General features: G+C 38.5%; 1 protein-coding gene across 1 annotated transcript; it reads right to left on the reverse strand.

Moving 5' to 3' along the window:
* Window positions 1-2,176: 2,176 nt before the first annotated feature.
* Window positions 2,177-6,279, reverse strand: LOC148032655 (uncharacterized). Its single transcript, XM_087683281.1, has 5 exons — window positions 5,603-6,279; window positions 4,818-5,489; window positions 3,747-4,024; window positions 3,043-3,273; window positions 2,177-2,892 (listed from the first exon to the last, which is right to left on the reverse strand). Exons 1-5 carry the CDS (start codon window positions 5,946-5,948, stop codon window positions 2,479-2,481), a joined length of 1,941 nt encoding a protein of 646 aa, XP_087539407.1. The 5' UTR covers window positions 5,949-6,279; the 3' UTR covers window positions 2,177-2,478.
* Window positions 6,280-13,869: the final 7,590 nt, after the last annotated feature.

A 13,869-nucleotide genomic window follows, 5' to 3' on the forward strand; every position in this document is an offset into this window, starting at 1 on the left:
GCCCGAGGATGGATTCAGCAGCTCCTCTTCATGATAGCGGCTCCTCTTCGCCCTCCGTACACTTCCTTCTCTTCTTCGTGAATGGCGGCGGCGGCGGTGAGAAGCTTTCCTTCTCCCTCTTTCTCTTTCTCTTCCTCTCCCTCTCAAATGCAAGATGGAGTTCGCTCTCCCTTTCACACTCTCTTTCGTTTGTTCATGGAAAATAACGCACTCCGATTTTGGCCCGCGTTTTTTCGTCTGCGCACTATTGCTATTTGCGTCGCTATTAGTGTCGCATTTGCAATGCTAATAGCGATGCTGCTATTTTGCGTCGAAAAGCATTGTCGCTATGCCTCTGTATCCTTGTAGTGTTATTTTATTTAGATACTTACTTGAATAGGTGATCACTACTTGCTAATGCCTTTTTTTTCCACAAGCTCCTATAAATGTATTTAGCTATAGTATCTTCTAACTATAGCAATCTTGCAAGTCATTGCTAGTCAAAGTCCAAGTCATATACTTGCAAGACCTATTTGAGATGGAATTTTTTGAAGTAAAAATAAAGCTAGATATGAAGAAAGGGAAAGAAAAATGGATCAAAGACCATTGCTCTGATACCACTAGTTAAGAAGAGGACCAGGGAGGAGAGAGAAGAGTGCAAAAGAGAGAGAAAAGAGGAGAGATAAAGAGTGATGAGATGGGAGAAAGACTAGAAACACAAGAGAGAGGTGAGAGAATCCATGAAAGTTGAGAGAAGAAGCTCACAGATGAAAGAGGATTTTGTATTATTGTTTGAAATTGATGATGACTAAATAACCTCTTACATAATATATACTTGTCCCATCTTGATAGCGCATATTTATTAACATATTTATACTTCTCTTTATTACAGTTAGAAACAACTACATAAAGAAAGATCACAATGTAGCGGCAGTATCAAGACTATGCTTATTAACTATAATTCTTTGCTATACTTCTTATCCTTTATCTAGAGTTTTTTATCAAGAAACATTATTTTCCATTGAGAAAATGTAAACCAAAAGGTATTTAACTTTAAAAAAAAAACTAATGCTTTGTGGTATATAACTTAGAAAACAAAGCATAATGCTTCATAATTCTATTATGAAACATTGCACATGTGAGAAGAGCATGCTTTAGAAGATTTGCACATTTATGAAATAGTATATATGTTTAACCAATTCTATTATAAAACTAATGCTTTGTGGTATATACCTTAGAAAAAAAAGCACTAATGCTTCATAATTCTATTATGAAACATTGCATGCATGAGAAGAGCATATTTTAGAGGATTTGCACATTTATGAAACAATATATATGTTTAACCAATTCTATTATAAAACTAATGCTTTGTGGTATATACCTTAGAAAACAAAGCACTAATGCTTCATAATTCTATTATGAAACATTGCATACATGAGAAGAGCATATTTTAGAGGATTTGCACATTTATGAAACAATATATATGTTTAACCAATTCTATTATTTTGTTTTGAAAGTTGAGTGATTGGACAATTATATAGACCATCTAAAAAAATAATTCCATGATTCGGTAACTAGTGTAAGCATGAAATGATTATAGTGGGGTTTAATGTTTATGGTTGTATGATGACATTAGCTATTGAAACGTATATTTTAAGAAACTCCTTCAAAAGAGTATGTGAAGTACTTATACGTAAAGTGAAGAGTAATGGAACTTCTATAACTTCTTGACATGTGCAACCATTAGCCTTTAGAATATCTAGCTTGAAAGCAAAATATGTTCTCATATATTGGCATATTTTTAATCTAGATTTTAAAGTTTCACTATGTAAACCATGATCTTGAAAGAAAGGTAATATTGAGAAACTTTGTTTGTTTTAAGTATGCTTTTGGAAAATTTCTAAGCTTTTATGTGTGTGTGCACATACATACATACATACATGATGGGACATTGAAAGGTGGAAAATATCCATAAAATTATGACATACTATTTGTTCCACCTAACTCTTCTCCATAGGAAATACCAACGGTCAACATAGTATATCCTCTAAAATCAAATGCCATTAGCATATTATAAACTTGATAGCGCACATAAGAAAGGTTATTATGCTTTCTCATGGTCAATGAACACTCACTACACATTGAAAAGAAAAAAACTACTTTGACTTAGGATTAGTGACATTTTGGTCAATATACAATTACTTTTTTCCATTTTTCAAAAGTTTCTACATAAAAAAGTTTGAAACAAATAGTGGTGGTTGTTGAATTGCCCTTCACAACTTGTAGAAGTTTGCATGCTTTCACTCGTAAAAGTTTACATGAATTGGAGTATTCACAAATCAATCTACATATGATATATACATATGTGTGTATGTTTGGATTGTATTTGAGATGACAAGTTGCTCTAGTAATGGACTAACCTAATGCCTTATCATTCTCTCAAATAGGATGTAAAAGTTTGAGAGATTCTAGATTTTTCTCTTAAGGTTTGCACCCATCTTACACAATCCTAAATGAGAAAGATCCACTACGATCTAGTGATGGATCTCTTTGAAGTTTCCTTCCCTCATCATCTAACAAGGGTGATTGGTGGCACTCAAAACTAGATATATTATTGATCCCTTCACTTCCATTAGATACATGTGCATCAAGTGTAGCTTCATCCAAGGCTAGTACATGAATCCTTAGAGCATGACCGATACGTCTATACATCCCAAACTTTTGGCTTAGTGATACTGTATCATAGCATCTAACACACCCTGATGAAGATATCATAGAGGGTGTAATCTTCTCTTCTTCCACTCTTGTTATCACAAGTAGTTGATTGAATCTCTTTGCCCTCTTGTGAATCATCTTCAGCCCTGCTTTATCGGCAACTGTGCCATCCTCCACTGATGAAACACAACAAAATCCCTGCAAAATCATGAACTATTAATAAATATGGTTTGCTTAGGAATATCCAAGCAAGCAAAAAAAAGAAGCTTAAAGATAAATAGTAGGATAATTGAAACCAATTTTGGTTAGATAACAATCACTTAGTATTGCAATAATGTGATTTCATACCTCATCGGTTGTGTAGATGCCAATGCCTAATCGACAATTATCATCCTGTGGTCTCAATATGATGGGCATTTCAGCAATAATAGGAACATACCATAGTCTCACTGACCTCACAACACCTATGTCAATGCCATGGTAGTCTTCAAACCCATAAATACCCACGTTTATAACACTTGATAGGTCCTCTCTCAAACTTGCGCTAACCGTACATTTTGAGGCATCATGCCCAGACACCTACACATAGTTAGATCGAAAAAATGCAATGTAAATAATACATTAAAGAACTAAATATTATAATTACCACATAAAAGGTGACCTTTACAACATTTTTATGGTACAATATCATCTTAAATTTAATGTATAAAAGCCTAGGCATTTAGATCATACAACTCATGATTCAATAATGAGCCTAGTCGCATCTAGATCGACAATCTAAATGACCTCCTTTGAAGTTTCCTTTCTTGTGTCCACCTATGAAACTTTTAGTGAAAAGAGCTCCAAGCCTAATCATGGAAGCTCAATACTAGTTGTTAATATGTTGTTATGTTGAACAAAAAAGTATGTGAGCTTCTTAATTACTTCTATTATATGAGGCTTGGAAAGGCATGTGAGCTTCTTAACAACTTCTATTTAGAAAAGAAGGTGAATCTTGAATAGCTACACATAAAATAATTATATTTGAGCACATAAATTAAGCAAGATTTTACCTTAGTCAACAATGGTTCAGTTTGAAGGTTGAGAAAGCTAATGGGGATCCCTGAAGCTTGTGATGCTGCAAGCCAAGTCATGGCTCTTGCTACTGTATCGTCTACATTATTGTATGAAGAGAAGGAGCAATCCCATGGTGCATATGGTACAAAGAGGATAGAAAAAACTAAGGAGACTCTTGGTTGTGGAAAAAGTTGTTGCATTTTGGCTTCCCATGGGTATGGTACATATCCATCTTTCATGGTGATTTGGGAGGCCACTCTAGCAGATCTCATTTCTGCAATATAACCATAAATGTTGTCAAAAGTTTGCAACTTCAATTCAAATCATAATATTTGTAAAGCGTTCACCAAATTCCACAAAAGTGTGCATGGAGCTTTTTTTTGCTCAAAATGTATTTGATGAGTTATATATGGAGATTCTTGATCATTTCATATACTATAGAATAAGAGGGTGAAAAGTTCTAGAAAAATATTATTTTTGGGTATGTTGGGATGGAGTTTTGGCCAAACTATGTAGCCTTTGTCTATATGGGTTATTTTTTCAAGTTTTCAACCCAAACAATTACTTTAGGCATCCAAGAAACCTTGCCAAATAGCTATAGGGCTAAAACTTTTTGGCTTATAAACCATTAAAGAGGTGGTGAGATTAAGTAGAGGAGTTGTGCGGTATTTGTGTAAGGGGGTATGACAATGTGAATGTGGATTAAAGTTGAATGGGGGCTAGTGAAAATAACAAGTAGCCCCTAGAGAGAGAAAGAGAGAGAGTGTGTGTACATGCAACAAATTATTGAGAAACATATACAAATCTATTGAACTCCTCGAAAGTTGGCAAATCAAGTGATTTTGATATACCTTTTTTAAAACTTACACTATTTCAAAATTTTCTTTGCAAGCTAAAATCATCCTAAGTACAACGGGTCTAATAGCGATTTTCAAAGCTAAAATTTTAAAACATTACACTAGTACAAAAATTTCTTTGAAGCTAGAATCATTCTAAGCACTCTAGGTCTAATTGGAAATTCTCAAAGCTAATTGGCTGTATGGTAAGCTAAGAAGGGTGGGGGAGACCTTGGAGGGCAATGCAAGCCTCTTCGGTGGAGTCCATGAAGGAGACGAGGTGAGACGGGTCATGGGGGGCGCGGAGGGCGACCTGCACCTGCAGCATGTTGAGCTTCCACTTCTTGAGCTGGGCCTGGGCGGGCTGGGCGACCATGAGGGCCTTGACGGAGAGGGGGCGGCGGAGACGGCGGACGCCCACCTCCACCTCCACCACGCGCTCGTTGGCGGCCAGGGCGCCCTGCATCAGCCGCCGCAGCTCCCGCTGCAGCCCCGCCTTCATCCCTGGGAACGGAGCCGCCAGCACCACCACCCCTCCCTCGTCCACTCTCTTACTATCACTCGTACCCGCCCTCACCCTCACCCTCTCCACCACGTCCCCCTCCAGCAGCACAGCCTCCTCCTCCTCCCCTCCACCCACCTCACTATTATACTGCATATAATTCTGATCCTTGTACGATCCCATCGCTGCCCCCTTCGCCCTGCTTGACACCGCCTTTATCGCCACCGCTGCCTTCTGATCCTGATTGCCCCCCTTACCCGTCCTCACCTTCTCATTCCCCTCCCTCCCGAGCTTCCTCTGCATCTTATTATCCACTAGCGGATTCGTCGTCGTCATCGTCATCTGATCATCCCTCGCCGCGCCGGCCCCCTCGGCCACCTTTGGTCTCCGATTCTTGTCCCCTGTATGCACAAGCAGTTTTGTATCATGAGCCCCTCTTCCCAGTGGGAATTCCCCTAAACCTTCTTGTGATATATTATATCTGCACGCAGCGCTCTGATCGATTGCAACTTACCTTTGACGACGAGCCCTTCTCTGCTGCTCATCTTTGAGGGTGCAGTCTTACTACTCATGACGTTACTATCATGATCGCCCACGCGGCTGAACATGGCCTCCTCGTTATCATAACTGGATGCAGTGCTCGCTCGATTACTACTCTTTGTCTTCGCACAATTGCTGCATGTAGCAGCAGAGGCCATGGCGTTATGGTTGCGGACACCGCCGATCATCATCTCTTCTTTAATATCACTGCTATTATACGACGACGTTACACTGGTACTCTCCTGCACCGGCCTGACGCTCTCACCACGTCGTCGTGTCGACGATGGGAGTGGAGCTGAAGCCGAAGCTGGCATCTCCATGGGGCAGGACGATGGGCAATTATCTGTGATTACTCAACGGTTGGCATGCCTCTCTCTCTCTCTCTCTCTGACATGTATCGGGCAATATATGATTTCTTACATCACACACACACACACACACTCCCGCTGTCTCTCGCACCTACAACGCAATAACACGTCGTCGGTGTGCCGATTCTCTCCCTATCCCCCCTACTTATGAATTCTGAAAAACCTATACGCCTCCCGATGCTACCTATCATCGATCGACAACCGACCAACCCTCTCACTGTCTTCCTAGATCTTCCATTCACAACCACCACACTTCCTGTGTAAAAAGCCCGCATTCCGTGTTGACAAAACACGGCAGATTGTAGACGATGCGGGTGCAGTAGGTAGTGATATAGGACTCTCTGGATAGATTCCTTCTGGGTCACCTCACTAACAAAGGTATACATGCACTCATTACACAATGATGTAACCGTTTGCACTCACTATTGATCTCATAACTGTATTCATTAGCAAAGTGACTCGCTTGTTTCTTATTTTTTAACTCCTACTGATTTAAATTGCACGTGGAGAAGGAGAAGGAGAATGTGCAAGCAAGCTTTGTCCTTTGGGGTTTCTCTTATTTAAAAAAATGTGCCCGCTATCACAAGAGTTCAACATAACGTTAATTATTATAAAAAATCATTTACAAAAATATTTTGCGTAAAATAATCTCAGACTTGAATTTCAACAAATACCGTGTTGAAAACATTAAAAAAGACTCATAGATAAGGAATGTGGAGCATGAGCTTTGAATGCACCTCATATAGTGAGTCTCTATATAGGGATCCCCTCTAGGCTTTATATTCATCTATTCTTCTTATAACTTGCACTACATAAACTAAACAAGAGCAAACAATGGGCTATAGAGGTATTTGCAAAACTATTTTTGATAGCAATTACAAAGACCTTTAACTCGAAATTTTAGAGGAAATTTGAATTAATATACATATATTTGCCATGCTTATAACTAAGAATTTTGTAAAGTTTAAAGTTTTAATTTTTTTCCTTTACATTTTAAAGGGTTTTCTAAAAATCTTACAATTTATTTTACAACAAACCTCAATCTTTTGTGAACACTTGGCTATAATGCCCTCACACATCTAAAGGGGGAATAAAGAGGACACAAATTTCATGCAAACAAGAGCTATAGTACTTCCAACATGTCCAAATAAGATTGGTATGCAAAAGCTCAAGTAACATGATCCTATTGAGACAAACTAATGTAATCACAAGTGCTTACCAAGATAAATGTGCATGCTATGTTCAAAGCTTTTGTGAATATCAAGAATAAAAACCAAAACGCAAATATACATACCAATGCATTAAAGATTTAAAGGAGCTTGGATATTGTTTTTAATAACATAAAAACTTCCTAGCCTATATTAAAGTACTTAATGTGGTAGTTCAAAGCATTAGGAAGACTTTCTTACCTAGGATTAAGTAATTAATGTAGCAAGTAATTTGGAAGGAAAAATCAATGTAGTAATTCAAAGGCTCTTTGAAACTTATTGAACTAGGTTACTACATTATTAGGAAGGTATTGCCCATTCTACATGTTTTGTATATTGTGATTCTTTTGTATATACTATTATACATGCATACATGTATATTCAATATATTTTGTATGCAACCATCTTAGATATTATGTAAGCATAGAAAACCATTATATTCCATAAAATGTTGTGATACTTAATTGTGGGGGCCAAAGAAAATTTAGAGAGAGAGAATACTAAAGTGAAGATTGAGGTGGGTGTGAAAGAGAGAGGTACAAATATACTTGGGAAGTTTAAGAAAATGACAAGACCAAAGATTGTCACCATTCTATGTTAAATGCTTTACACATCGAGGATTATGATTCCTACTCTTATAAAATATATCTAAATAAATTTACATTTTCTAAACTCCATACATATGGTGTCTTGAACTCTCCAAAGGAAGTTACTATGGGTAGACAATTTTATGTGTAGAAAAATATTATTATGCTCCATACATCCATGAACTTCTTTTTACTAAGTATATCGATGTACAAGTGCTTCTAAGATGTCAAATTACCTTTTAGATTCCGAAGGCAAGGCCATTGCCTTTGGAAATTGGAAGCAAAAATGTACATTAACATGTTAGATGTACTCTATCCTCAATATATTCTCAATGTACTTTTGGCTTCCAAAGGCAATGGTCTTGTATTCTCAATGTATCTTTTTGCTTCCAATGTACCTTGCAAATGTTAAAGGGACTTGTATTCACAATGTGATGCTTGTATTCTCAATGTAGCTTTTGGCTCCAATTGCAATGGCCTTGCCTTTGGAAGCTTCAAAACTATTGGCATGCTAGAAGCAATTATATATCAATGCTTGTAAGAGTTTGAGAATAGAGAGAAAGTGATGCATTGTTAAAAGTGAAACCATGACAAGTGCATAAGGTAATTATTTTTCTACATTGAATTACTTGAACATTTTAGTAATGTTTTGAAAATGTTATTGAGAACACACACACACACACACACACACACACACACACACACACACACACACACACACACACACACACACACACACACACACACACACACACACACACACACACACACACACACACACACACACACACACACACACACACACACATGTACTTTGTGTGTGTGTGTGTGTGTGACAATTAAATAAAAAAATATAAATAGAAAAGTGAACATAAGGAGTTTGAGAATTGAGAGAAGGTGATGGAGTGTTAGATGTAAAAAATATGACACATGCATACGGTCATCATTACTCCACAATGAATCATCTAAACATTGAAAAAATAAGATTTCGAAAACGAGAGAGAGAGAGAGAGAGAGAGAGAGAGAGAGAGAGAGAGAGAGAGAGAGAGAATACTATGCTAGATTGTTTCATAGTGATGCACTTAAGAAAATATCACATAGTAATGGCCAAAATAATTGTGCAAGCACCACTACCTATTATCATTAACATAATGCCATTTATGATAGATCTTGGTTTGTTTATGTGCCGATCAACGTCACACTTAAGTAAATGTTATCATTTTTTCAAAAATCCCCTCCCTCCCAAAGAGAAAATGCAATCCACTCCAATTTAGTGACAATTTGACATAACAAATGTATTAATTTTGATCATTTAAGCCCATGTGACAAAATCTTATATAATAATGGGCTATAATAAGTTAGTTCCATACAGTATGCATAAGTTTTTATCACTTAAGCTATGCCACAGAGCTAATATACACTTGTAAAATCTAAGTAAGATCTCAAAAACTTGATCTTTTCACTTGCTAACCCCTTTCTCCTCTTGCTTAGAATGGAAAGTGCTTGTAATATCAATATTTCTTGCTTCATGTTGCTTCATATAAAATAAAATTATAAGCAATTTTATCACTTAGTATGAATGTGTACTACAAGATATAGACCTTATAGCGACGTTTAAAGCGAGGAAAATACAAACAACAAAATTTGTCCCCGTCGTCGCAAAAAGCATCGTTATTGACGACACCATAGAATCGTCGCTATATGCGTCACATTTGCGACGCATATAGTGACGCAAATAGCGACGCATATAGCGACGGTTACAGAGAATTTGCGACACTCATAGCGACGACAATAGCGATGCGTGCAGTAAATTTGCGACGCAAATAGCGACGGTAACATAGAAAATTTTTTTTTTGTGGTAGGGCAGCAAGCTACCCTGCCACATATAGCACTGTGTGCTGTATGAGAGCCATACAAAATAGTTTTTGCACTGCTGCATACAAAGCGTTTGCAAAAAAAAAGAATGTATACTGAAATCATAAAACTGATAGATGAAATAAATACATGATATCACATAAAATGCGATTGGTACAATCATAAAACAATATCACTAATACATAGAAAATGTCTACATAGATCGGGCGACTAAAAACTAAAGGTATGTGAGCTCTAAGGATCCAAGGGCGAGCTACAAATCCTCGTCCCCCGAAAGCTCTTCCCGCTGCAAAGGAGCATCAAACGGATACTGCAGAAAAACAAACAACATATCAATCCACCATACAATAATGCATTCAAATATCTCATGGTAACTATGGACAAGAAAGATGAGTGACTTACAGGGCCGCCGCGTCTATACAATCGGTCGATCAATGCCCTGAGACCGTGCCTCTCTGGATATCGAGTCTCAAGGCCTTGCGGATCGCAATTTGTAATGGAGTGTTGCAAAGAAAACAAAATGCTAACTGTTAGAAACATGATTGTCAGTACAAAGAATATCTAAAAGAAACAAATAAGCAAAACAAAAGAGAAACTTACAAAGTCCTCCAAATATGTTCTGTGGCCGCCACTCCCTGTTGAGATATCGAGCTCCACTCGTGATATGCCAGGGTGACCGTTGTGCATTTATGTCACCGACTTGTCAGTTGCAGATGCGGTTGGTACACCGCCCATGAATAATAGCTAGACGACAGCTATCCTTATCTACTCTAGTTCGTGGCTCAGTTAGTATGCCACCTTAGTTAGTTGTCTTTGGTTTAAGACCTATATATAGGGTTCTTCTATTTCTTTGTATGAGAGTTCTTTTGGCTTACACAACTAAGAAGAGGAAAACTGTTTTCAGTCTCCACCTCTGTGTGTATTCCCCCATTGTGCAAGCAAGAAAGCTACAAGTGAGACTCCTTCCTTCTCTCCCATAATCGTGACATGGTATCAGAGCCTTGTTCGTGGTAAGGAGCTCAAGAAAGCAAGCCAAGCTCGCGGTGTTCTGGTTGAGATGCCCTTCGCGGTGAAGCAAGAGGATAGTATATACTACGGGAAAGGGCTTTAGCCCTTGGTGATCCTGTTTTTTTGATTTGAGGCCATTTCGGGGCCTATTTTGGAGGCAGAAGTTTTCTGCACGCACTCAGGAAAAGGCCCAATTTTATGCTGTGCGACCACTGTTCTACAGGTCGGTGAAAAGTTACTGTAGAAATTGCATTGTATGCTTGTGTGCAGAGACATTGGGAGTTACAGATTCATCCTTGTTGCCTGTTGATGCAAAATCGTCACTAGGAAGTGACTGTGTGGTCAAATACCACTTTCACCAGTTTTGCAGATTTGCCCTTGTGAGGGTGAAGCTGTGTTTTTTGCAGTGACAGAATTTTTTGCAGTATTCTATAATGGCATCTGATTCTCTCTCATAGATTGTCACTGAAAAGCTTGACAAGAACAACTTCCAAGCATTGAAGTTTAGAATGATGAATTTCCTTATGGGAAAAGGATATTGGGAATTTGTTGCAGGAAATGAAGAAGAACCAGTTCTTCCTGATGTTCCCAATCAACAGCAAATGCAGGCATTTAAAGCATGGCATGAGAGAGCCAGGAAAGTTATGTACTGGCTGTCTATCAGTATTTCAGACTCTATGATTGTGCATATTCAGGATGCAAGTATGCCAAAGGAGGCATGGGATACTTTGTCAAAAATGTATAGCACAAATACTCAAGCCAGGAAAATGTAGCTCAAGCAAGAGTTGCATAATGTGCAAAGAGAAAATATGAGCATCAATGACTACCACATGAAGGTGAAGAAGATTGCAGATGCACTTGCTTCCATTGGGTCGCTAGTGGAAGATGATGATTTAGTTTCTGTGACCTTGAATGGTCTAGGAAAGGATTATGCACAGTTTCAGACATCCATCTCAGTTCGTGAAATATTTCTTGATTTTGAGGAGTTGATTGCTCTTCTAATTTCTGAGGAGCAAAGAAATGGTGGTGCATCTTCTTCAGGAGGAACTTCAAAAGAAGCTGTCTTCTACTCAAATGCTGGAAGAGGTAGATGCAGAGGTAGAGGAGGCTGCTTTGGAGGCCGTGGTAGAAATCAGAATATGCAGTAAACTCAAGAAAACCAGTCCTATGGAGGAGGACATGGTAACTCTAGAGGCAGGGGGAGCCAAAGAGGTCGTGGTGGATGGCAAAGAGGTCAAAATGCAAACAGTAATATTGAATGCTACTACTGTGGTAAAATGGGTCATATGGTTAAAGACTGCTATAAAAAACAGAATGACATCATGAATGGAAAACTGCAACAAGGGAATTATGCATCTTCTAGTAGACAGGGTGATGACAGAAATGAGCATTTGTTCATGGTGCAGCACACGAATAATTCTGTGACAAGTGCAGAAGAAAGCAATGATGTATGGTATGTTGACTCAGGTGCATCAAACCACATGACAGGTCATGCAGAATGGATGGAGGATGCAAGGAAAATGGAAAAACAGGATTTGTGGAGATTGGTGATGATACTGCACATCCTATTGTGCAGATTGGAAAAATTCCCTTGTTTATGCAGGATGGGAAAAAGAAATACCTGTCCGATGTATTTCATGTCCCGAATATCACCAAGAATCTGGTTTTTGTTGGTCAAATGGTTGAGCAGGGCTTGCAGGTCAGATTTAATCCTCATGGATGCTTTGTTGAGGATATGAAAAATAAAGATCGCTTGATAGCAAAAGGAAAGAAGAAGGGTAGAATGTTTACGTTGGATGCAGACATGTCTGAATTGAGTGCAGCAATGTTTGCACATGGGACCGGTGTAGTTGCAGATATTGATATCTGGCATAAACGCATTGGTTATGTTAATGTACATCGACTTAAATCAATGCAGGCCCAAAATATTGTTGCAGGATTGCCAAAATTCAAGGTTGCAGAAATGCATAAGGTATGTGAAGCCTGTCAGTTTGTAACAGGCAAGGAAACCATTTCCTAGACATGTTCAAGAGAGTGAGAAGCCATTGGAATTAATCCACTCTGATGTATGGACTACTAAAGCTGCATCTCTTGGAGGCTGTCATTATTTTGTCACTTTTATTGATGACTATAGCAGAAAAGTTTGAGTGTATTTTATGAAAAAGAAAAGTGAAGTTTTTGGGCATTTCAAAACTCTTAAAGCTATGGTTGAAAAAGAAACAGGCCTGCAAATAAAATGCCTAAGGTCAGATGGAGGGGGAGAGTACCTCTCAAATGAGTTTGCAAGGTTCTTGCAGGAGCATGGCATAAAGCAGCAATATTCATGCAGTCATACCCCACAACAAAATGGAATTGCAGAAAGAAAAAACAGGCATATTGGAGAGGTATCTCGTGCCATGCTCAATGAAAAAGACCTGCCAGATTTTTATTGGGCTGAGGCAGTTGCTACGGCAGTTTACATAATGAACATGACTCCCACTGCAGCAATACATGGGATGACTCCAGAGGAGAGGTATACTGGTAGGAAACCAGATATTTCTCATTTGAAAATTTTTGGTTGCATTGCCTATGTACATGTGCCAGATGAGTTGAGATCCAAGTTGGATCCAAAAGCTGAGAAGTGCATCTTTATTGGTTACTCTCTGCAGCAAAAAGGGTATAGATGCTATAACCCTTCTACTCGTAAGTTTACAGTGAGCAAAGATGTTGTTTTTGATGAGATGAGTAGCTGGTATAAACTAGTAAATGTGATTGATGATGTAGATGCACAAAATGGTAATGCTGCACAGAATTCAAAGCAGCAGTCACAAAATATTAGTGGATCTGGAGCGTCCTCTAGCAGTGGTTCACATTCTTCGCCATGGACAGGCAGATTGAGATCAGGAGAATCTTCTCAAAGCAATGCAGATAATGGTATGCAGGTATCACGAAAAGAAAAAGAGAAGGTTGATCAGCCCATGTTTGATGTGAATGCAGGTCACTCTTATGTGGATGGTGAATCCAGTGGCTCAGAACAGAGCATTGATGATGAGTTGGGTATCCCCTCTATTGTTACACCTGGAGTAAGGAAGACCAGGGATGTTTTGAGAGCACTTGGGAGTGAACCTACTTTGCGCAGGTCTACGAGAGCTAGGTATCCTGTGGATAGGCTGAAATATGATGGATTTACAGCCATTCACTATGCATATATGGTCA

Source organism: Lygodium microphyllum, chromosome 8 (assembly GCF_053477565.2).
Source record: "Lygodium microphyllum isolate KBCC chromosome 8, Lygodium_microphyllum_v1.1.10, whole genome shotgun sequence".
Taxonomy (NCBI): Eukaryota; Viridiplantae; Streptophyta; class Polypodiopsida; order Schizaeales; family Lygodiaceae; genus Lygodium; species Lygodium microphyllum.